Source organism: Callorhinus ursinus, unplaced genomic scaffold (assembly GCF_003265705.2).
Source record: "Callorhinus ursinus isolate GAN/ISIS: 27379988/994484 unplaced genomic scaffold, GSC_fseal_2.0 scaffold8, whole genome shotgun sequence".
In the NCBI taxonomy this organism is placed as follows: Eukaryota; Metazoa; Chordata; class Mammalia; order Carnivora; family Otariidae; genus Callorhinus; species Callorhinus ursinus.
Window position 1 is genome coordinate 41,825,142 of NW_027397070.1, and position 26,137 is coordinate 41,851,278.

At 41.0% G+C, this 26,137-nt stretch overlaps 1 protein-coding gene across 4 annotated transcripts in view; it reads right to left on the reverse strand.

Annotated features, from left to right (window-relative positions):
* DCAF5 (DDB1 and CUL4 associated factor 5) overlaps positions 1 to 26,137 on the reverse strand; it is a 99,293-nt gene that overhangs the window by 47,269 nt on the left and 25,887 nt on the right. For 3 of the 4 annotated variants that reach the window (XM_025869809.2, XM_025869810.2, XM_025869807.2), the window contains exons 3-5: positions 23,884 to 23,920; positions 22,849 to 22,988; positions 20,966 to 21,095 (exon numbers count right to left, since the gene is read on the reverse strand). In XM_025869809.2, coding sequence (XP_025725594.1) covers positions 20,966 to 21,095; positions 22,849 to 22,988; positions 23,884 to 23,920 — 307 coding nt within the window. The remainder of the gene's footprint in view (positions 1 to 20,965; positions 21,096 to 22,848; positions 22,989 to 23,883; positions 23,921 to 26,137) is intronic. The other variant, XM_025869808.2, reaches the window with a different exon arrangement.

Sequence of the window (26,137 nt, forward strand, 5' to 3'; positions counted from 1 at the left end):
ATTGGGGGTGGTGCAGAAATTCATGTGACATCAAAACTACAAACACATTTTGCCTCACACAGACACTGTTGTCCTAATAATCCTAGTAGTTTTAGGAAAAAACAGTTTATAAATTCCAGGGAATCACAGAGCTGGAAAGGGCCTTGAGAGACCTAAATTAGAGCCTGGCAAATTTATCTGAACATTTTTACGGAAGAAGTTTTAATAGCATTTTACCAAGTGAAAACTTAAAAGAGCTATATACTACCACAAGAGATTTAATATTGAATGAAGACAACACATTTTCTTTTTTTGGCATGAGCGTGATGGGTAAGATTAAAAGGACAGGAAAGGAGATATCCCATGGGAAAAGGAGCCCCTGCAACCGTGTACAAAGACAGCTGCCAACCTGGCCTAGTCATCAAAACCATCTATACCCCCACTAGCGCAGGTCAGTGCTGTGTCTTCCAGAGCAGTCTTCTCTCCAGAGGGAGGCAAGCTCTGGTACTGCAGCTCCACACGGCAAGAAGGCTTGGGGCAAAACAGGCTTTAATCCTTTTAGGATTGAAAAGAGAGAAAAGACTTAGAAAACAGACCCTAGTACTCCAAACATCAAGGAGAAGGCTGGTAGCCCTGCAGGCCCCAAGTAATAATCTCTGCAAAGAAATGTTCTTATAATGGTCCTAAACAGAGGCCATGCTCACTCACATACAAAGAATGAATGATCGGGCTGTTAGAGTCCAGGCATTTCCTTTACAGGGTGCTCTAGCTGCCACAGGCATGTGGTGTTATCTAAACACTGAGCTCGAAAACAATGAGAGGCTTTCAATCCAACATCAGCATGGCATGTACAAATAAACCACCATCTGTAGGACTGGAGAGGAGCTGGGGGTGGAAACAAGACTCAACAAAAAGAAACTTGGCCAGCCCCACCAGTAACAGCAGCAGGGATTTGCATCAGCTCCAGCATCCCTGACAGGAAGGCTGGGGCCTCTGGCCAACGCCTGTTCTATCAGTTAACAGGAACTTCCTCTGCTGATTCTAGTCAGACCTGTAGAAGTCTATCCAGGACAGGCATCGAGCCCATCCCACCCCCACCAGAGCTCCCTGACCCATGTCTGCATTCTAGCCACTCTACAGAGGCCTGTTTGTGTGCTCTAGGAGAGTCACTAACTTCTCTTGCCTGTGCTTCTGGGCAGGGAACTCCTTTCTCTCACACAGAGGGTAGGTATGTAGAACTCGCTCCTGGAGTGTTTAGGGGTGCTAGCTAAAGAGCAGCAGCTGCTAAAACGGAATACTTCATGTTTGGGCACAAAATTCAATTCCTTCCAGAGGGCAGAATGATACCCGAAATCCAGAAAGTGAATTATGTTAACCATGATTTCTCAGCAGGGGTTCTACAGCTTTCTGTATCTTCCTGATACAAATGGTAAGGATGACCTAGTTCATTAGGAAGAAAAAGCTTAGAAGCAGTTTGCCCTCACAGTCAAGATATAAAGACTATGTCAAAGATGCTATAGTTTAAGATTCCAAATGTAATGTGCCTGAGAAATCATCTGGGACTCTTTAAAAATGTAGATCCACCCCCAGATATTCTAATTCAATCTGGGAAGTGGGCCCAGGAATCTGAATTTAACAACCCCAATTAATTCTGATGCATGTGACTTTTCTAACCACTTTGAGAAACATGGTTCCATTTTGGGATTTTGGGGGAGAGGAAGCAGGAAGAGAAGGGAGAGTGGGGCCAGGGGGAAAACAAGGTGGAGAGAAGGCAGATTATCAGAGGTTCAAAAAAAAACAACACAATACGGCACTTTTTACAGCCCCGTGTCTATTAGCAGAAAGGATTCTAATTCCTTTTAAAAAATCAGAGTTCCTCTCTACCAACAATGCCTGAAATGTCTTTTTCCTGTCATCAGTACATTCCCCAAAGGAGAAGTTTCTCACTTCCTCTTGGAGAACTGAGGGAAGACTGCCTCAATGTTTTGGAGATGATGGAGATTGAGGTCACTAGCCCCACTCTTCAGAGAAATGGCCACCATTACGCACCCAGACAAGATGAGCAGTATCTTGAAAGAATGAGCAACAAGTTGAGTTCAACTCAAAATATCCCTATTTAGAAAAAGAAAAGCAATATATCTATTCCCAACCTATCTTCAACAAATGATTTGTCATAAAATGCAACAAGAATGGGGCAGGAGGTAATCCAAGGGTCAGCATGTAAAAGATCCAGGACGAAAAGCAAGAGAACCACAGAACAACAGGAAAATATTTCTCACTAGTGTGGTCTCCTGGATTTTTCCTTTTTTGCTCCCTCCCACCCCCAGTATTCAAATGGATTTCTTTATTGCTCTGGCAGAGTAAAAAGAACAATTTTAAAAAAGTACTTGGCCAAGGCTAAGGCCTTGGAATAGAAGAGAAACAGGCTAAGGCTGTTTCCAAGGAAAGTAACTGGGAGTATCATGTTCAACACAAGACAGGGCATTGATAATGTTTCCAAGATTAGATTCCACGAACCTAGATTTCCATAAATCCATGACTAAGTAATTCATCTGATGGTACCAACATCATTTACCAATGCCCACCAGCATACACTTCCTTACAGTTTCTAAGTGAAAGCTTCAATAACACCCATGAAATGCATTGTTATTCCAAATCACGGACATCAGACCTGGTATTGTACAACCAGAGTGGCAAAATCAAGGTCCTATATAGGTAGGGAGAAATTTCTTCCTCCCCTCCAGTTTCTGCTTTAGAATGGGATGACCTATAGGAATAAAGGACATTTTGTATTTGCACAACCCATAGACCATGACAAATCCTAGAGAACACTAGAATTAGGTAGAGAGCAAACAGGTTCAGGGAGTCACAGCCCACACCAATCCTATTTAAGTGTGTTCAGCATCCCAATAATCCCTTAACCATTTCTTTTATGTGAGTTGGCAGAAGAACCTGGGCTTTCTCTTTTGTTTTTTCTACACAATCCTCAGTTCCAAGATTGAGACTTCTTTAGAGGAAGCCAGAACTATTAGACCACTAGTATGAGAAAGATACATTGTGATCTGTGTCTAAACAAACTCACTTTCCTCAGAACATGATTTGCTGCCAAACCTCTCTGGCTTGAAATATAGATATAGGTTCAGTGTACCTGGTAAAATTTCCTTCCCTTCTTGAACATCCAGAAATTTAAGTTTGACTGAAGTTGGCAAAAGGGCTTGATAAATTTCTGATAAAGAGATCTTTGGATAGGGCCGCCTGGCTGGCTCAGTCAGTAGAGCAAGCAACTCTTGATCTTGTGGTTGTGGGTTTGAGCCCCACAGTGGGTATAGAGATTACTTAAAAATAAAATCTTTTAAAAAAGAAAGAGAAATCTTTATAGATGATCAAATGGCATATCTAGTCCTCCCACAAAGCAAGCGTGGATGGCAGGCATTGCAGTGTTTCTCATCATCTTCTTCCAGAACAGGGACATACCCAAAGTTGAAGTGATCTGGAATCTAAATTTTTGCAATTGGTCCAGAGATCCCGAAAGCCACACAGAACCAAACAAGATCTCAAAATAAATTAAGAGGCACTGTTATAACCATAAGATTTGTTCTAGGACACTCATGAATTTCCCTTAGAACTAAGGACTCAACATTTAGTCATCTCAATTCATCAGATGGCCTGGCTTACTCAGAATCCCCCTTCATCTCAAGCTGCAGAAAATAGAGAGGGGTTTCATAAGCAGCCATTTAATCTTCACCTTACAACTACTCCTGGTCCTACCTTCTGACAGATTTAACATTAGCATCAGCCCAGACCTCACAGTATATAAAACTGGAGAGGAAGAGTTTAATGAACAGTGGTTGGCAAGAGGGAGGAAAAAGCAAGGGGAAGAGGGAGACTGGGATGGCAGTTGCTACAGCAACGGTAACAGTGCTGCAGGAGAGGGTGGCAATATATGCAGGTAAACAGGCAGTCCCTGATGACAGGAGAGGAAACTTGGGTCGGTGCACTAACTATTAGGGTGCAAGACCACAAAGCTGGAGGAATATTAAAGAGGAAAAAGGCAAAGTCTGGAAAAAATCCTAAGCCAAAGAGGGTCTGAAAACAAAAATCACAATTTGTTACCTTCTAGGAAGAACTCCTATGCAAACAGTTGAAAACAAGAGATGAGAGGGGTGCAAAGGAAAGGGAGAGAAGGCCAACCTGCTGACTGATGAGACACGAAACAGGAAGCCAGCCTGTTTCTCATAGGAGCCACTCGCTGAGAGGTATCCAAACACCAAAGTCCCCTCTAGTTGGCAGTAACAGGAGTGTCTTAGAATAATGGCTTTGAAACTTTTTTTATAGCAACGCTTTGTAAAGTACAATTTATACTGCATCCCAGTACACCCACATTTTTAACATAAATTCATTAAACAATACTTACCACCTACTACAATGCTATGCACTGATTTTCTATTCTGTATTTTTTTATTTAATAAATACTTGTAACCATCTAAATTGATTTCATGGCCTACAGAATTATTGAAAGAGCTTCCTACCTTAGCCTCCTTGCTTCCACTCTTGGCCCATGCTTCATTTATCCTGAATAACACAGCCAGAGGGATACTGAACCATGAGTCAGAACGCATCATTCCTTTGCTAAAGATCCTCCAGTGGCTCCCCATTTACTTCAAAGTAAAAACCAAATTCCTTAGGACACCAATAAAGCCCTAGACAACCACCTCCCCATCCCTGTATCTCTGACCCCACCTCTTAGCACTGTTCCTACCTTACTCTACCTTCAACCACATGATGCCTCCTTACGGATCCCAGAACAAGTCAAGCATGCTTCTGCTTGCTTGGGTTTGCATTTGCAGATCCTGCAGTCCAGAATGTTCCTCTCCAGATATGTCCATGACTCATTCACTTACCTCTTTATTCAAGTATCCTCCTCAATCAGGCCCTTTCTGATACCCTGTGCAAAAATGCAAGCTCCCCAACTGCCTGCTTTATTTTTCCCTAGTACATCAATCACCATCTTACCTACCATATATTTTTATGTATTTACTCTGTTTCTTATTTGTCTTTTCCCACTAGACTACTAGCATTTATATCTCTTCCCCATATATCCCAAGTGCTTAAATAGTGCCAGACACTTCATAGTCATTCAATAAATAGTTGCTGAATGAATGATCTAATGGATCATGAGAAGCAGTTTGAAAAACCCTGACTTTGCGGCGCCTGGGTGGCTCAGTTGCTTGGGCGACTGCCTTTGGCTCAGGTCATGATCCTGGAGTCCGGGGATCGAGTCCCACACTGGGCTCCCTGCTCAGTGGGGAGTCTGCTTCTCCCTCTTCCGCTCCCCCCTCTTGTGCTCTCTCTCTCAAATAAATAAATAAAATCTTAAAAAAAAAAAATGAAAGAAAAACCTTGACTTTGAACATTAAAAAGGAAAATGGGCTCCACCACCCAATCTGAGAGGCAAGCCTCAAGGCAGCATAAAATTGGAGAAATAGCAAGAGCGCCTGGGGGCTTAATCGGTTAATCGTCTGCCTTCAGCTCAGGTTATGATCCCAGACACTGGGATCAAGTCCCACATCTGCTCCCTGCTCAGTGGAGTCTGCTTCTCCCTCTCCCTCTGCCCCTTCCCCCTGCTTGTGTGTCCTCTCTCTCTCGATCTCAAATAAATAAAATCTTTTAATAATTAATTAGTTAATTAATTAAAATAGCAAGAGGCTTGGAGATCATCTAAGTTGAAGTCCTCCTGGACAGGCAAAGAACCGGCCCAACTTGCCAATGACCACCCAGGTTACCCTGTTTTTGTGTGACAACACCACACATTCTTCAAGTAAGTTAAATTCATCTACCTGCCAATAAGTGGCCAAAAGAAGGAAGAGTTTAGCAGTTAGGAAGGTATCTTAATTATATCTTGTACTTTAAAGCAAGGTTCTAATATTTGCTGAACAAAAAGAAAATTAATAATTACATTTGGGGAAGTCAAGTTAAAGAAAATTCATCTGTCAGGTTTCAGAAAGTGGTGAATTCTACAGGTTTTGAATCTATGCCCTATGCTATTATATTTATGAATAGATAGTGATAACATTCAGACTGATAGATGTACGAAGACCAACAAGAAGATATATAAATTAGACTATAGGATTTAGGTAATTTTTATTTTTTATGCCTTTCATTTTATTTTTCTAAGTTTTTCTACAATAAACATGAATTTTTCCTGTAATCAGTAGAAAATGTTATTTTAAAATACCACCTCATACACAGATACTTTTATCTTTATCTTTTTTTAAGATTTTATTTATTTATTTGAGAGAGTGAGAGCGCACAAGCAAGGGGAGTGGCAGAGGGAGAGGGAGAAGCAGGGTCCCCGCTGAGAAGGGAGTCTGATGCGGGCTTGATTCTAGGACCCCAAGATCTGGTAGATGCTTAACTGACTGAGCCACCCAGGTGACCATACACAGATCCTTTTTAACTAGGGGACAGTTTGAGACAGCTTTTAACTAGGAAGACAGCTTTGAGAAAAGTACAAGAGTAGGGAATTTAAAGAGCCTCTTAATGAAAACTTCAAATAATATGCTGCCCCATAGCATTCTGGTACAGATGCTAAGTCTGAAATTAAATCATTACTTTAAGTTCAATGATAGTCCAACAAAAATTTTCAGAGTCCTCTGAAAACTGCAGTGTCCCTTACCATCTTTCTCAATGAGAGCAAATACCCCTCCTTTGATAGGTTTCTAAGTACTAAACAGCCTACCTTGGTTAGCACTGAACACAGTCATCAAGTTAGGTCTGAAACTACACTCAGTTTGGTTTCTTTCTACAGATCCACCATCCCACTTCCAAAGCACCCATAAATAAATGGCAAGGTCATATTATTAGAATAAAAAACAGATTCAAAACAATTTTATGCAGAATCCAGAAACATTTGCAATGTCCTGGGAAGGTCTTCCACACATGGGTAAATTCATGAGTAAATGAAGCCAAAATGATTAGAGTGTACTGAGAAGTCTCTATCTAAAATATGTGACTCACAACAGATAAAATATAAGTGGTCAAACCTGTTATCACAAAATAAAAAGTTCAAACTATGAAGAACTCACTGAAGGAATTATATCACAATAGATAACCTTGAAGGACCAACAAGTTCATTAAATTTAGTTTACAAAATGTTTGTGTGTAACACTGTATCATCTAATCCTTACAATAATTCTATGAGGTGGACAGTGCGGATAACATTATTCTCATTTGGAGGAAACCAAGGGCCTGAGCAGTTACATGATTTGGTCCTGAGCACACAATAGAAAAGCAGCAGATACAGGACCAGCCAAGTTTTTCTGCTTCTTAGCTCAACAAGATTTCACAGAGGGGTGCCTGGGTGGTGCAGGTGGTTAAGTGTCAGACTCTTGGTTTCGGCTCAGGTCATGATATCAGAATCGTGAGCTCGAGCCCCATGTGGGACTCCGCGCTCAGCGCAGAGTCTGCCTGAGTTTCTCTCTCCCTCTCCCTCCGCGCCTCCCACCTCTCTCTCAAATAAATAAATAAATCTTAAAAATAAATAAATTGCAAGCAACATACAAGCCGGCCATATTAGAGAGATGGAAATAAAGCTTCCTTAATGTTGTAAAAAATAAATAAATAATAAATAAATAAATAAATTGCAAAACAAAAAACAAGATTTCACAGAATACATGGTGGAGATGGATTATTCCACCCAACCAAGAGAATAGCATCAGATGACAATGCATCAGGACCAGAAGGATTCATCTAAGTCATTCACTTCACATACTTTCCTATAGTTCATTAACTCATTTATTCATGCATGCATTTACTGAATAAACACTTACTGAATACCTGCTATTTTAGTACTGTACTAGGCCCATAGATTCAAAAATGAAATAAGATAAAGGAGACACCCTCAAGAACCAATTAGGGACAAGGAAACCAAAAGTTTCCTTCTATAACATGAATAGTGTGGTAATAAGGGGAACGTGTGCAATGAGAGACATAGGAAGAATATCTACCCTCCACTGGAGAAACAGGGGTGGGAATGGTTACAAACGACTTCCTACAAGAAAAATCTAAGCTAACTCAACAGAATGAGTCAGAGAGTTGACTCAAATTCTTAACTGGCAAAAGAAATGGGATAAATCCAGGTATATTAATATATGGGTAAATTTCCAACACATACTTACGAGTGAAAAACATACATGCATACAGAGACAATGCCATATGTTTTCTATGGGTACATATATAAGCATATAAAAGCAAAAAAAAGGGGGGTTCTGGAAGCATATACTACAAACTCCTAATACTCCTTACCCCCAGGGGAGGGGGCAGGGGACCAGGACTGCAAGAAGTAGTAGTCAGACGGGACTTCAGCTTTATTGAAAGTTTTAAAAGGAGAACATTATTAAGACGGAGTTCGTATTTTTTTAACTTTTAATTTTGAAGTAATTACAGATTCAGAGGAAGTTGCAAAGAAACATACAAGAAGGTCCTTTGCACCCTTTATCCAGCCTCTCCCAGTGTTACCATCTTACATAACAACAGTATAATATTGGAAACAGGAAATTTACATCGGTACAATCTACAGAGCTTATTCAGATTTTGTCAGTTATACATGCACTCATTTGTGTGTGTGCATGTGTTTGTAGCTCTATGCAATTATATCACATGCACAGCTTCGTGTAACCACTACAATTAAAATACTTACGTGTACCATCATCACAAGACTCCCTCATGCTACCCTTGTATAGCCACATTCATCCCCACTCTATCCGCATTGCTGACACCCAGCAACCACGAATCTGTTTTCCATCTTTTCAAATATATTAGTTTGTGAATGTTATGTACATGGAATCATGCAGTATGTATCCTTTGAGACTGGTAAGTTCGTTTTTAATTAATAAAGGAACTACCGAACTATGTTCCAGAGTGGTTGTACTATTATACATTCCCACCAGCAATGTAGGAGTGATCCAATTTCTCCACATCTTCACTAGCACTACTTGTATTTTAAAAAGCCAAACTAAGAAGTCGGTCAATGTATTTTAAAACAAAAGGAGAGATAAAACTAGACATTTTTAGCTTCCTTATTGATATACCTAACACCATCTATGAAAACTTTTGTAACCGAAAAAAAAAACCAAAAAAACCAAACCACCCACAAAACCCTGAATCAGTTCAAGCCCCTAAATCTAAAACCAATTTATAGGAAAAAATGGGTCAGAAGGAACATGCTAAATGACAGTATAAAAATCAATCACTATAATCTAAAATGTGAGAAATTCCATAAGATAAATAATACAGTTTCTTTAACAAATAGATTTGCAAGGAAAAAAAGTGAGAGGCAGGAATACTTACAGATGAAAAGAGACTCAGAAGCCATATTAACTAATTGCTTTGTATGAACCCTATCCAAACCCTGATTCATCTGTAGCATTCATGAATCAATTAAGAAGATTTTTTTAAGATTTTATTTTTAAGTAATCTCCACACCCGACGTGGGGCTCAAACTCATAATCCCAAAACCAAGAGTTACACGTTCTACCAAATGAACCAGGCACGCGCCCCAACAATTAAGGAAATTTAAATACTAATTAAATAGATGCAGTGATATTAAGAAGTTATTGGTATTTTTTAGGTGTGATAATATTGGGATTATGTTTTTTAAAAGAATTATCTTTTTATGGAAAGTAATTTGGCAGTTCCTCAAAAAGTTTGACATAGGATTACCATAAGATCCAGCAATTCACTCCTAGGTATATACCTGAAAGAACTGAAAACAGGTACTCCAAACAAATACTTATTCATGAATGTTAATAGTAGCACTATTCATAATACCAAAAAGTTTATACAACTCAAATGTGTATCAATAGGTGATTAACAAAATGTGGTATATCCATACAATAGAATATTACCCAGCCATAAAAAGGAATGAAGTACTGATACACGCTACAATGTGGATGAATCTCAAAAAACATGATGGTAAGTAAAATAAGCCAGATCAAAGGTCACATAATGTATGAAATATCTGGAACAGGTAAATCCATAGAGACAGAAAGCAGATCGATGGTAGCCAGAAGCTACCAAGAGAAAAGTATTCTGGGGAGTCATGGCATAAAGGGTATGAGTTTTACTTTAGGATGATGAAAATGTTTTGGAACTAGATAGAGGTGGTGGTTGTAAAACATTGTGAATGTGCTACATGCTGCTGACTTTTTCACTTTAAAATGGTTAATTTTATGTGAATTTTACCTCAATTTAAAAAAGAACTATCTTTCAGAGATACATATTATTTACAGAGAAATGATATAATGTTATGGAAATCGATTCAAAATAATTGGGAAGGGAGGTCACAGATGAGGAATAAATGAAACAAGATTGTCCATGGGTTAATTACTGAAGCTGAGTGATAGGTATATTAGAATTCATTTTATTATTATTTAGATCTAAGATTTTTTACCATAAAAAGTTTTTTTTTTTAAAAAGAGGAAAGTCAAGATTTGATTTTACAACAAGAAAGTCCACTTGATTTAGGGATTTGACATCACCTCCTTCTGAATAGCAAGACTTGAGGAATATTAAAGGAAGGAAATGGACTGGTACATGCTTCCAGAACTCCCATCCATTCACGAGACATTCCCCAGATGTTCTGAAGTCTCTTGTTATAAAAGGCACATTTGTGCTTTGTGGAAAGGAATGGACATGGGAAAGCTCTGATCTAAAGTCCAAGTCCAAAGACCATGGATCAGAATGAACACAAATAAATTCAACACGGACCTTTTAATAACCACAGCTCCCATCTTGCAGGATATGCAAAGTTGCTAAACCATCTGGAATATCTGTTGCAAATGGCAGATTCACAGGTCCTGCCTCAGGTCTTAACAATTCAATCTCTGGCTCTGTGCTACTGGAAGGAGCATTTTAACAAGACTCCCAGGTGATTCTGCTGCCCTCTAAAGTTTGAGAACCTCTGGGTTAGGATACCAGGGCCCTGGTGTCTTCCAACGGACAAAGCTGATTCTAGAGCTCCACCTCCTGGCCTAGACAGCAACTTCACCAGAATCCCTGGTTTCCCCCACAGAACTCTGACAGGCAGTCAAAACCCAGCAAGAACCCTTCCAACCTTCCCTAGGAATTTATTCCTACAACATTTTGATCCATGACATTACACTCAAGGAATTAACAGGTCCAGAAAACATTACAGAAAGCTTGCTTTGAAAATACAGACTATTTGGGGATAAGTATAAAACTGCATTCATTCAATATTTACTGAAGGTACACAACAGTCTAAGTGCTGTGCTAGGCTCTGGAGATTAGAGATAAATAAAACATGGCCCTGTCCTTAAAAATCCATAGGAAAACATGACAGGTAATAATACAGATCAGGACAAGCACTTCATTTCCGAGAAGCAATTCCCAGGTACTGGGAAGGAAATAAAAAATATAATACTGGTCTAGCTGGAGATAAACCCTCATATTAAAAGATCACTAATGATGGCAAAAGCAGCAACTGAGCCAAGGAACATGCATGCCACAGACCGTAAGGACTTTACAGAGGCTCTGAATAGAGAGATCCCTTCCTGTAGAAGAGAAAGCTTCATTCATTGGCACATATTCTGTGCCCAAACTGCTAGGTGCTAGGGACACAGTAAGTAAAGGAAGTTTTTTTTCCCCTTCTTTTCAGAGTTACCATTCATTCATTCATTTATGTGTGTATGTATGTATTTATTATGTTCAATTAGCCAGCATATAGTATATCATTAGTTTTTTTTATGTTCAGTTATCATTAGTTTTTGACATAGTGTTCAATGATTCATTAGTTGAGCATAACACCCGGTGCTTAAGAATACGTAGCAGGGGGCACCTGGGTGGCTCAGTTGTTAAGCGTCTGCCTTCGGCTCAGGTCATGATCTCAGAGTCCTGGGATTGAGCCCTGAGTCGGGTTCCCTGCTCAGTGGGGAGTGCTTCTCGTTCTCCCTCTGCCCCTCTCCCCTGCTCGTTCACGCGCACGCTCTTTCACTCTCTCTCAAATAAATAAAATCTTTAAAAAAAAAAGTATGTAACAGGGAACAAGGATGCTTTTCCTGAAGAGTTACCATTTGACTGTGGACCTTGAAAGGTAACTAAAATTTGGATAGACAAAGAGAAGCAAGAAAATAAGAGAAATCCTCCTCTATGTCTGTTTGTATTTAGAAGAGAGTATAAAGGGAGAGAGTACAAGGGGAGAGAGAAGGGACACTGGCACCAGAGAAGGAGCAGATTGCTTGCTGAAAGAGTTATTTTATCCAGTAAAGTAGGTCATATATTCATTCTAAAAAATATTGTCTTAGAGCATCCGACATACAGGTTCTGGGGATATGGCCATGAACAAAGATAACAAGAATCCACTAAAGCTCCCAGGTAGGGGAATAGCAAGAGTGATGTTTAAGGATATGTGCTATATGGCAGAAGCAAGAGGCAAATTAAGAAGCCAGTGTAGCCAGTCCCTTCTGGAAATAGTGCTATGGGCCTGAGATGGAGCCAGGGCTTTCAGAACTGAAAACAGTGGCCAGGCACTAACACGTAGCAAGGCTGGGTATGACAGAGGGACAGAGACAGAAGAGGAAAATGGGACTCTGGGATTGGGCCAGGATGACTGTGGGAGTGACAGTGACATTGATAAAAACAAACAAGAAAAGAATACAGTTCTAGGGAGAAAACATGCGTTTATTACAGGTTTTGGTGGTTGGAACACTTACCTGAGTATGGTATATGTATGTAAAGACGGGTGAGCGGAGGAAGAAAGAAAAAAAAAAAGGAGTGGCTGACCATAAAGCATGTCCCGCAATTAGAGCTAATCATTTTGACAACTAAACTCCATGGTCCCCAGCTTTTCTCTTACAGTTTTCTACAATACTATCCAAACTACTGGGTCCTCCTGACTCTTCTCTCCCCCTCTTTTGTCCCTTCAAATCATTCCCTAAAGAAATGGTAATATTGCTACAACCACTGGAATCACAGGCAAGGCAAATACCCATGTGAAGATAATAGTGACCTTGGATTTTTTTTTAAAGATTTTATTTATTTATTTGAGAGAGAGAATGAGATAGAGAGAGAGAGAGAGAGCATGAGACGGGGAAGGGTCAGAGGGAGAAGCAGACTCCCCGCTGAGCAGGGAGCCCGACGCGGGACTCAATCCCAGGACTCCAGGATCATGACCTGAGCCGAAGGCAGTCGCTTAACCGACTGAGCCACCCAGGCGCCCCTATGACCTTGGATTTTTTAAAATGTATTTTAAATACATTAAATAGGGACGCCTGGGTGGCTCAGTCGGTTAAACGTCTGCCTTCCACTCAGGTCATGATCCCAGATTCCTGGGATCGAGTCCCGCATCAGGTGCCCTGCTCAGCAGGGAGCCTGCTTCTCCCTCTGCCTGCCACTCCCCCTTCTTGTGTGCCCTTGCTCTTGCTCTGACAAATAGATTTAATTTAAATAAATACATTATATATACTTTAAATAATATAGTAAAGTGCACTAATTCTAAGTATATAGCTCAATAATTTTTTTACTCAAGTATATATCCGTGAAACTACCACCCAGATATAAAACCCTGGAAGCTTCACTCATGCCTCCCTAAGTCAATACCCTTCCCAAATGTCACCACTATTCTGACTTCTACAACCTGCCTGTTCCTGAACATCATACACTTTTGCATCTATCTGGCTGCTTTCATTCAACATTACGACTGAGATTCAGCCACATCCAAGTGTGTACCTATAGTTCATTCTTTTTATGTCTATGTGCTATTCCACTGTATGGCTATTCTGCAGTTTATTTATCCATTCTCCTTCGATGGTCATTCAGGTTGTTTCCAGCTCTTGGCTATTATGAATAAAGCATCTGTGAATATTACTGTACACATCTTTGGTGGAAGTCCGTACTCATTTCTCTTAGATATACCTAAGGGTCAGATTGCTGGGTCACGGAGTCACATGTTGAGTTTTAGCAGATGTTGACAAAGAGTTTTCCCAAGTGGTTGTAGCAATTTACCCTCACCTAAAATGTATGAGAATTTCAGTTGCTCCACATCCTTGTCAACACTTGGTACTATCAGTCTCTTTAATTTGAACCATTCAGGATGTATAGTGATAACTTATTGTGGTTTTAATTTGCACTGCCCTCAAGAGTAATGAAACTCAATACCTTTCAAATGTTTATTAGCTATTTGGTATATCTTCTTTTCAACATTTCTGCTTATTTTAAAAGTTTTCTTTTACTTACTGATTCATAGTTCTATTAGGATAGATTCTGTAGATGGGAATTTTTGTTCAATACATGTATGAGGAATAATTTTTTCCCAGATCATGGCTTGTCTTTTGGCTCGTCTTTTCACTTCACAGTGTCTTTGATGAACCAAAGTTCTTAATGTGAATGAAATCTAATTTATCATCTTTTTTCTTTCATGTAGAGTGCATTTTGGGTCATGTTTAAGAAATCTTTGTCTAGGGGCGCCTGGGTGGCTCAGTCGTTAAGCGTCTGCCTTGGGCTCAGGTCATGATCCCAACATCCTGGGATCGAGCCCCACATCAGGCTCCCTGCTCAGTGGGAAGCCTGTTTCTCTCTCTCCCACTCTCCCTGCTTGTGTTCCCTCTCTCACTGTCTCTCTCTGTCAAATAAATAAATAAAATCTTTAAAAAAAAAGAAAGAAAGAAATCTTTGTCTACCCTAATGGCCTTGCATTCTGGTCTGGACAGCCTCATTCTTTAAAGTTTCAACAAGCATCAGAGCATGAGCAACTTTTCCAGCCTCTGAAGCTGTACCCTGAGCTCCGTAATAGTATAAGCAACCCTCAAAATGCAATGTGGTGGAGATGGTCTGGTTTGCTCAGAAGGCAAGGATTTACACTTAATTTGGTCTCTACAGAAGAAGGATTGACAGAGGCCCTGCAAAACAGACATCTAACCTAGAGGCCCCCAAAGCCAGGTGAGGTCCTGAGAGCAATTCCTTTTTGATAGTAGGAATTTGCACTCATTGCCCATTTTCTGATGTGTCATTTACACACCATGTGAAAGCACCATCTTATAAGGTAAGTCTTTACAGAATTCCTGGCTTGCCCTAGTTTGATTGTTGAGTGGGAAAGAATCACTCTATTATCCTTGTCAAAGCAAGACACTATTACCTGTCACAGAACTAACAGTTTCTGACAGAAAGTGACAGAAATTAAAGATATGAGAAGGGAGAGAGGTGGTGAGTGAGCAGTCAGCTGAAACAGGGAATGAAAAGAGTGAGACAAGCTGAGTAACAGCAGGGGAATCTTTACTTTTTCTGAACTCCCTCGATGTTAGAGGATGGCAGATCTGAAACCTGTTCAGAGGCCACTGCACCAGTCCAAGCAAGACATTAACTGGGATGTTGGCAGTGACAAAGAACAGGATGGTTGTAAAAAGACATCAGGAGAAATAACCCGCATGAAAGGAATGGCACCTTATCCAAACATGCAATGTCTATTTGTGTATGTGAAGTTTTTTCTCTTACCCAGTTCACCCTATGGCCCACTCATTACCACTCTGATCCCTAAAGCAGACCTTTCAAACTCCAATGTCTATAGGGCCAGGCAAGTAATGGAAATGAAGGAAGCACCCCTGGATTAAGACATCAAGGAGTGGTGGAACACGTCTGGAAGGTGTGAGGAGGAACTCATGACATCTTCAGCTGACTGTTGCCATAAGAGAAGAAAGATCCAATGATACCAGACTTTTTGACTTTTTCAAGAGGTGCTAGAAATTATGATTTTTCTGTGTAATTTCCCAAACACTATTAATGATGTAGGCCAAGCAAAATGTCTCTGTGGGTTGAATTTGACCTATGGGCAGCTAGTTTACAACCTCGGCTCTAAAGCTTTGGAGCAAAATAAATAGTATGTGCAGGTTTCCAGGATTAGAAGAGCAAGAAACTTGGAAAGCCAGCATGTAGACAGGGGCTGGACCAGGAGACATTGAAAAGGGGTTTAACTTTCAGAGGCAGAATGTCTAAAGGACTCAGACTTCAGAGTTGGACATACCTGCAATGGAAAAATTGGAGGAATTCTGACAAAGTTCTATTGCAAGGAAGCACAAATGAAAGAAAACTAGAATGTATAGGGGCCTGATCTGCTTTAAAAGAGGGGGTGGACATGATACACTCATACACACACAAGCTATTTCAACTCTCTGTGCCTTGATATCCTTATCATTAAAATAAAAATAGTAGAACCTACTTCATAGGGCTGTCATAAGGACCAAATATGGAACTGTTCATATAATTGTCATTATCCCTTGCAAGTAATGCTTAATAAATGTTAGCTATTATTTATCATGAGGCACTGAGAGGTGAAGTGACTTACTCAAGATCACACGGCTATTAAGGTATACTACCTGGATGTGTGCAGCCAGTATGATGGCTTTAGATCCTGCGCTCTAAACCACCACGCTCTTCTGCCTCCCCTTACCTTGCTGGGATAGTTTCTTCAGCTGTACAATGAGGAAGTCAGATCAGATGATAACTAAAATCCCCTCTAGGGCTGACATTTTATTCTGCCAGCCAGCCCTCTAATCAACTTATTTCAGGGAAGGAGTGGGGCACACATGACCCACTCACACTCCTACAGACTACCAACCTAAAGTAGAGAGGTACAGCTTAGGCTTGGGGTAGGCTCAAGAAACCATTTCAGCATGGAACAATCCATAGGTTAAGCCAGGAAGAAAAAAATGTTCCGTGTGAGGCCCCCTTATTGATCTATGAAGATTATATTTGTTTCTAGGACACCAGTAGGCCTCCTGAGTAGGCCCAGAATTCACTCATATGCCCAAGCTATTACAGGCTGAAAATTGCTTATAAGCCTGCTAAGGTACCACAGTAGGTTCTAAATCTAGAATCGTTAGTACATTGAACAATTTTTTTCCTCTTGGGGGCCAAAGGTATCTACAAGAACCTAGTAAAAACTCTCTCCCAATCCCTAGAAAAAACTGACATGTGTGCTCAGTCGAATACACAAACACACAATTTTACCTGCAATTTCAAGGGGTTCACAAATTTCCTAAAATATTTCTGTAGACTTTAAGTATCCCTTGGAACAGATCTACCTTGTTCCAGGGTTATCCTCCCAGGGGATTCAGAATTGCCCCAAGATCTAGATTGAGGTTTCTAGGTAGCCGTGTTCAGGAGACAAATCACCTATTGCAACTCAGCATAATCAATCCTGCATGGAAAAGACAAAGGGCCCCCTCTTCCTCTCCCACACCAGTTTATACTGAGAGAATTCCAACAGGAAAGATCTGTAATTTAATCCCCAAATGCCAACAGATGAAGAACAGGACCCCAAGAAGGTTTCATGCCCCTTGTCGGCTTCACTCCCACAGAACCACAAAGAACCTTAGAAGAGCTGAAGGAAACAGGTAAAAACATCCTAGTTCACTAAGCTCCTCCTTTCAGTCCAAGAAAGGAATCAGTCAGGATTATCAATTAACCTTATCAGATGACTTTTCTCCCATAGGGGCTTTGAAAACTACAGGTTACCAAAGAAACCATATAACCTCACCCATAATTAAAGACATCATCAAAACAGGAAGATAGGGCGCCTGGTGGCTCAGTGGGTTGAGCGAATGCCTTGGGCTCAGGTCATGGTCCCAGGGTCCCGGGATCGAGTCCCGAGTCCCGCGTCGGGCTCCCAGCTCAGCAGGGGGCCTGCTTCTCCCTCTGACCCTCTCCCCTCTCATGCTGTTTCTCCCTCGCTCGATCTCTAATAAATAAATAAAATCTTTAAAAAAAAAACCCAAAAAACAGGAAGGTAATATTTCCCCCCACAAGACAGTATAAGTGTAGGCAAGGGTCTGGACAAATGTGTAGTCTCACGCATAGTTGGTAGGTTTGTAAATCAGTGTAGCCTTTTGTGGTGGCAAGACAATGTGACAATTTTTATCAAAAACATAAAAGCATACACCCTTTGATGCAATTTCCTACAGATATTTTTGCAAAGGTAGGCCAAGTGCTATGCAACCAAGCTCAGTATAGCACTGTTTATAATGCCCACTGGAAACAAGAAGTCCTGGCTATTGGATACACCATATAAATGGAATATCATGTAGCCATTAAAAGAATGTGCTAGAGGGGGCACCTGGCTGGCTCAGTCAGTGGGGCATATGACTCTTGATCTCAGGGTTTTGAGTTCAGGCCCCATGTGGGATGAAGAGATTACTCAAAAATGAAATCTTAAAAAAAAAGAAAAAAGAACATGCTAGATCTGTAAGTACTGATAGGAATAAAACTCCAATACATATTAATAAATAAATGGGGCGCCTGGGTGGCTCAGTTGGTTAGGCGACTGCCTTCGGCTCGGGTCATGGTCCTGGAGTCCTGGGATCGGGTCCCGCATTGGGCTCCCTGCTCGGCGGGGAGCCTGCTTCTCCCTCTGACCCTCCCCCCTCTCATGTACTCTTTTTCTCTCTCTCATTCTCAGTCTCTCAAAATAAATAAATAAACCTTTTAAAAAAAATAATTAAAAAAAGTAGTTGAAAATGGTAGGTATTAATCCATGGTTCCTTTAGCCTGAAGTTTTAAAGGATAGATATACATGCTAGTATGTGCATTAAATTATGTTCCAATACATAAGAAACTGTTCATTATAGTTACCTTTGGAGAGTGACTAGAGACCAAGAAGAAGAACCATACTGATGTACAAACATGTAAAAAATATAAGTAACAGATATAATCTGGAGATGAGATTTTTTTTTCTTTTTTCTTTCTTTTTTTTTGGTTTGTTTCATTATACTTCTCTGGATATAAACCTTAAATCTGCATGGAGCACTGGGTGTTATATGCAAACAATGAATCATGGAACATTACATCAAAAACTAATGATGTACTGTATGGAGACTAATATAATAAAAAATAAAATAAAATAAACCTTAAATCTAATAAATGTTACTTTAAAAATAAAACAATAGGGCACCAGGGCGGCTCAGTCGTTAAACGTCTGCCTTCGGCTCAGGTCATGATCCCAGGATCTTGGGATCGAGCCCCGCATCGGGCTCCCTGCTCCGCGGGAAGTCGGCTTCTCCCTCTCCCACTCCCCCTGCTTGTGTTCCCTCTCTCGCTATGTCTCTCCCTGTCAAATAAATAAAATCTTTAAAAATAATTAAATAAAAATAAAACAATCATCTCACTTAGATTTTTTTTTTTTTAAAGAAGCTATGTTTAGTGAGGAGATAAGTAGAAAGGGAAGGAAAGCCCAAATACAATACCCAGTAGGAAACTGCTGGGGGTAAATTAGGAGGAGAATTAAAACACTCACCCTCTCCTCTACTCTCAAGACACTGCTGACAGCATGCACTACTCAAGCTTTCCATTGGAAATGAGTAATAGCTCAGGGCCCCACTCCAGTCACTAGCTATTCACTACAATTTTAAGTATGGAAGGTAGTAGGTTGGGAGAAGGCTGGCATAGTTAGTCCAGTTCCTGCCCTTTGTAAAATGAATGAGGCAGAACAGCTGTTCTTAAAGAGTCTCGAGTGGCAGAGCATGTTAGAGCTGAACATTGGGAAACACAGGCAGGGAATGAGCCCCCCCCAAGCACACAGTACAAAGGCACAATAGGGATCCTGCCACTGTATACATTTCAGTAGGTTGGAAAAGCAAGGGCTGGGTGTATATGCACCAAAGGGCAGGAGAAATCTCTGCTGCCCTACAGAGCCTCAGGGGGCCCTGCTCAACAACAGGAGCACCCCTCTGGCCTATACAGATCTGCTGCAATAGTTCTAGATCCCTCTGACAGCCCCATGGAGAGAATTAGCTAGAACTAAAAATCACCAAGGAAGATAGCCTCTGTACCTAATTGCCCCTTTCATCTGAGACCCATGAAATAAATCATAACCTCGCTTACTTTCTATGATATACTTCTGCAATATTGCTTTACAAAGTAGGAAGTTACCTCCATGCAGAATATCCAGAACAGCCGACAATGCATGCAAGTCTTTTATAAAGCAAAGCTAGCTTTAAGTACAGGTGCCATAAAAAGTTGTCCCCCCACCATGGCATTTAGAGAACATGAAAAAGCCTCCTACTCAGCCCCATCCACACATTTCCTTTAATGATGCCTGAAATTCTCCCATTAGTGACTTGTACCATCAAAGATTGTCCTAAGTGTACTCTTTTAATAATGCAAACAGAAGGGAAAACATGTTAGGTCCCTAACACTGTATTTTTTTTTAAAGATTTTACTTATTTATTTGAGAGAGAGACAATGAGAGATGGAGAGCACAAGAGGGAAGAGGGTCAGAGGGAGAAGCAGACTCCCTGCCAAGCAGGGAGCCCGATGCGGGACTCGATCCCGGGACTCCAGGATCATGACCTGGGCCGAAAGCAGTCGCTTAACCAACTGAGTCACCCAGGCGCCCAGGTCCCTAACACTATAGTGCAGTGGCTCTTAACTTTTATTGTCTTAGCCACTGGTCTCTTTGAGAAACTGAAAAAAGCAAATAAACTCGCTTCATAGAAAAATGCACTTAGATGGGTACATAATATAATTTCCACACAATCTGGGGGATTCCCAGTTCTCCTGAAGCCACGCAGAAAACCCCTCCTGCCTGGAGTTAAGAATCAATGGTTCAGTGGCCACAAGTTTGACAAATTCTCCCCCTCCATCTCCTCCATCCCCCCTGCAAGAGTTCCCAGGCATCTGGGGAACCCTGGGTCTAAAGATAGAAGGCAGTACTGACGGGAGCCTCTCATCTATTTGCCTAGAATTGACTTATCTAGAGTCAGATTACAATTTATGACTCCCTCAGCAAGGAGTGTGGATTTTTCACACTGCCTGTCCCTTGGGGACAGGGCTCCCCTGGCTTCACAGGCACCAATATATGTTAGGAGATGGCCAATTGAGAGCAACAGCCAAACAGGTTCTCACAACCCTTGCTGGCTGATCACATTACCTGAGAGTTGAGGCAGGGGCAAGTTTTAACACCATATGAATAAAGGGGGCTCACCTCTGAGGTTTTCGAATATCCCAGAGTCCCACTCCTTCCTTTGAATTGGCTGTGGCCAATAACCTGGGCTCCACAGGGTTAAACATGACACTGTGAAAAGCTGATGGATAGTTTGCCAGGCAGAAGGGCTCTGTGAATAGAGAAATGACAATCAGCCCCATAGCTCATTCAGCGCCTCTGGGCCAGAGGCAGGCAAAGCAGGAATGTGACCCTGTAGAAACCATCCCTAGTAGCTGAAGCCCCAAAGCAGTGCATCATCCCATCAGTCAACCCTACTCACAAGGACTAGCACACACTCTGTACACACCAAGTCTGAAAACAGCAACTCTAACACATATAAGCAAACTGGACGCTCTAATACTCAGAAACACTGAGTATTCTACCTCTTCAGATCCTGTGACAAAACGGAAATGGTCACAGGAACTAAGAAGGTAAGCTGTTTTACAGTAAGTAAGATTGAATTCCACATGAGCTGAAAAAATTCACAACCAATTACTGGTAGAATTATTGTACCTGAATCCAAATTTATTAGTTTTAGAAATTAGAAGTTTTAAAACTACACAAAGATTTAATGAAGACAAAGCAAAACAATGAGAAAATTGAAGGCAAGGAAAAACAACAGCACAGTCTTCCCTTCTCCTAAATTGCTCCTAAACTGAAGAGAAAATAGCCTCAGTCTAGAATTTTATGATTTCATTCCCCGTATTGGAATATACCAAAAAAAAAAAAAAAAAAAAAAAAAAAAAACGGGCACCTAACACTTGAACTCTTACATCCAGCCAGCTCCCAATCAACTTCACTTAGAAACCCTGCATCCCTCAGCCTATGTTAGCGGGCTCCAGGCAAGGAAGGAATCACTCTGCTACCCAGAAGGACATACTCTTGTGGAAAGTGTTTAGAAGCAACAGACAGAAAGCACACTCCCCAGTCTAGGATTTCCACGCGGGACACTGCACAGGCCTCTAGGCAGTCCAGACAGAGGAGGCTCTCACCTCCCCAGCACATGGTGACTCAACCACAGCTGCTCCTTGCAGCTACCTTATCTGCCTAACCCCAAGAACAAGCTTTTCTTATAGCCTGAGTTTCTATGATGAGGCACAGGCCAGCACGTTAAATGCTCAGAATACAGAATAATAAAAAGATCCAGATCCTGTCAGACAAGACAGGCAGGAAAGTAATTCTGTGTACACGGGTGTGATCGTGACAAAGCTGCACCAGAGGTGGGGGCCGGGAAGGCACTGAGGGTAATGCTGGAGAAAAGAGTCTTTGAACACAGGCAGAGTTACAGAGTAAACGCTCTATTCAGGAAACAAGCTGAAAAGATGCGTTTCCTGAAAAACTTCAGAGAAATTCAACAAAACAACTCTTCATTTTTACACTTCAGAAGCCCAAAGAGCACATCTGGAGGAGGAACTCACCTGGACAATCCCTCTTAAACAAAGCGTATCTGCCATCATTTTCAGTTTCTATACACATACCTAAAATTAGGACAGGAGCACAGAACGCCCCCGGTCTCCGTAAATAACCAAGAACTGTGCGTGTCAGCACCATACAGAGCTGGCCCCTGGTAGCTACCCTCTACAATGAAGCACTGCATCTTCTATTCCTTGGGGCCGCTAAACACCATGGTACTGTGGTGTTTCCGACAAGTCCAAGGGTTTGTGGAGGGCTCACAAGCGGCTAGAGAAGGCCTGAGAAAGGTGCCTCACTTCTGGCTTAGGCGTAGGATGGGATGTCTAGAGACACACATCTATGCCCCACCGTGAGAGTTGCCTCTCCCTTTACATGTCTCCCACTCACATTAGTCACCCAGGTCATAAACGCCTCTGCAATGAGCCTGACATCAAACTCTCCAACACAGTCCAACAGCCCTTTGACCCTACCTCCATGGGGAGACTCCCGGATGTCCCAGATGAGAACCCGGCCATCATCTGAGGAGCTGGCAAAAATGTTGTCATTCACTGGGCTCACCGACAAGCCATATACCGCATCTTCGTGAGCAAACACATCCAAGGTCTCGCTGCTGAGAGACAGAGAGCAGAAAGAGGCACACAGGCACACACATGCACACAAAGAGTGCAGAGTCCCAGCCCCAGAGCTCCTCACGTAGGACTCTCCCTCATTTCCAGTGCAAAGTCAATTGAGCAAAACCCAGAGGATATTGTATTTCCTTAAAAAGTAGGTACTCAACTTTCAGGTAAAAAATAAAAATTCTATTAGAAAAACTTTTTATAGATTTCATGGTGAGTTTGTTTTTTGCACTAAATGAGCACAGTTGAAAGTGACTTGATAGATGAGTTTAGTGTTTTCACTTCCTGCAGAATGTATCTGCTTCTGTAGATCTGGGGGTGGTGCCTGATTTCCAAAAACAAGGGAGCACTTCAAAGTAACCAGATCTGATTATCAGCAGGGGAAGAAGAGGGTCGATGTGGCTGTCTGGTATGTGAGCAAGAGCATGGCTCTAGAACCAGGTGGCCATGTTCAGATCCCAGCACCACCTGACCTTAAGTTACCTAACATCCCTAACACCTCAGCTTCCTCATCCACAATGAGACCAGAATAGTACTGCTTCATAAAATCATTGTGAGGGTGAAACTGATAAACACATGCAAAGCACTTAAAATAGTACCTGGCACACAAAGATTAGTTATTATTATGTTGTTGTTTCCTTCTCTTCCAACCTCTCCCTTTAAATTTTCACCTAAAAAGTGTATAAGTTCATTCCAACTTTACAAATCCTTTTTTTTTTAATCAAAACTTCATTTCAAAATTATTACAGAAATCTGTTTCAGAAAAGGACAGCGGGCTTCATGTTATTTCCTTCAAAAAACAACGACTACTTTGGTCTAAAGAGGTATTTGCCTCTCTTCATACGAAAACCAGAGTCAGTCACCTTCACATACCAACAATCTATTTACCTTTCGACATCATGGAGGATAACTTGCTCATCATTTCCTGTAAGGGAGAAAAGTAGACATTTGATAATTCCTGCCAAGTGCTACCTGCTCATAGCATATGAAAACTTAAAGTTTTCAGAAAGCATATGAGCAAAGTCAATGTTAATATAAATTAGGAGTGTTAATTAGAAAAAGTTTTATAAAAATAATTTCAGAAGGATATAAAGAATTTTTGAAAGCCTAGTAGCAAACTAGATATAACATAAGTTTCCAAAATGAATTATTCGATGGAATATATATATAATATAAAAACAACAAAAACCTGTGGCCATTGAGAAAAAGAATAAAAAGAGTAAATGATCATGGGCGAATTAATTCATTCATCCAAGCTAGCTTTTTTTTTTTTAAGCAAAACACTCAACTGTGAGACTTAGAATACAGATAACCTATGCCTCAGTTTTTTAACTATAAAATAGGGATAATAATTGTACCTACTTCGTAGGGTCATTGCGAATCTAAGAGTACATTTGTAAAACCATTCAGATTAGGGCTGAGCACTTAGTAAGTCCCCAATAAATGTTTGCTACTAATCATATCCTTATCATCTCATAGCATTAAAATCTGATGATTTTGTGATTATAAGTGATGGGAAACTTTTTTCTCTTGCATTTTTCTTTATTCCATCAAAGAATCTAAAAATACATTCACAATATGTGTAGTCCTGCTTTCAAAGGGTTTATGTAACCAAACATAAAAACCTGAATATGAAAAGACAAAAGTAAAAAAATTCCCACTCTACACTGAAAGCACAACCAACAGTCACTTAAAGAGAAAGTAATAGTAGCGGTAGAGACGTGGCCTGGGACATCTTAAACCCCTGGCTACAAACTCTATTGTGGGTGCGTAACAAGCAATTCAAACCCATACTAATGCCTTCTAGAAACAGGCACAGCGGAGGTGCTAGGGATACAAGAAGAGGAAGAAGATTCCGCCCGGCCCTCAAGGAACTCCCAGTTCATGTGCACCAACAACTAATAATGCAAAACGGGTTATCTTGTTGTAGCGAAATGCTCTATAATGGGGACACAGATAAAGGAGCAATTGTTTCCTTCAGGAGCAGGTTGAAAGTACATGGCAGAAAAGGAGAATGTTTTTATGGGGAAGAAGACATCTGAACAGAAACTCCAATAACTCAAAACTCTTACCAATGGAAGACTTAGGGGAACTGGTGGGGACTGGACAATTAATCATGACCCATGAAGGAACAGCAAGAGCAAACGATACGAGGACACCTGAGACGGCAAGTGGTTTAGTGGGCTAGGGTGCAAAATGCTGCAGAGGGAGATGAGGCTAGAGAGGCACACAGAGGTTCACGCTTTATCCTGTGGACACTGTGGGGCCAGAGGTTCACACAGGAAAACTTTATTTTTAAAAGAAAACTTGTGATAAATAAGGAGGAGGGTTAGAGACTGGTTGCAGAAATCACAAAGGCCACTGCAAAGATCAAAGATAAGGACCTGAACCAGGGCAGTGGGTATAGAAAGAGCGCAGAAACTAAAGGATGAATGAGGCTTTCAAGTCTGGTTGGTGAGTGACAAGATAGGTAAATGAAAGAAAGGAAGGTTTGAGGATGACTTCAAGATTTCTGCTAGGCTGACCATGTGGAACTGCCATTCTTATAGTTAAACGTGCTTCAGTATTAGCAGTTTCTTAAAGTTAAACCTAATAGCTTAAATCATTAGGTGGAATGCTGATAATAACTGAGAAAAATCCAGGGAACAGGAGGAGATATTTGTGCGGGGGAGAAAGACTAATAATTTTGGTTTTAGATCTGCTGCACTTAAGTTGCTTTTAGAACACATAGGAAGATATTCCATGGGAAAATCTGCAGTGCAGAAGAGACGTCAGGGCTAGAAATGTGGTGGTCAGAAAGGAGTCTGGCTGGTAGAAGACATCACCAAGAGGCCGGCTTGAGCATAAGCCATTCCAATTGTACCCTAACACAACGTTTTTCAAACAGGAGCCATCCACGGATCAGGACATCAATTTGAATCACAACCTTTAAGATCTTTAAAAATGAAATAGAATTTTTTAAAAATCAGAATGTACCACACATAGTAATGTTAAGTACTATTTTAAATATGTGTGTGTTTCTGCATGCTGGACTGCAATGTAAAAAGTTTTCTACCGAAAAAGAAACGATGAGAGTGAAGGATCAAAAGAACAGAAGGAAGGAGGGGAGAAAGGACAGAGGAAGGAGGGGACGAAGGACAGA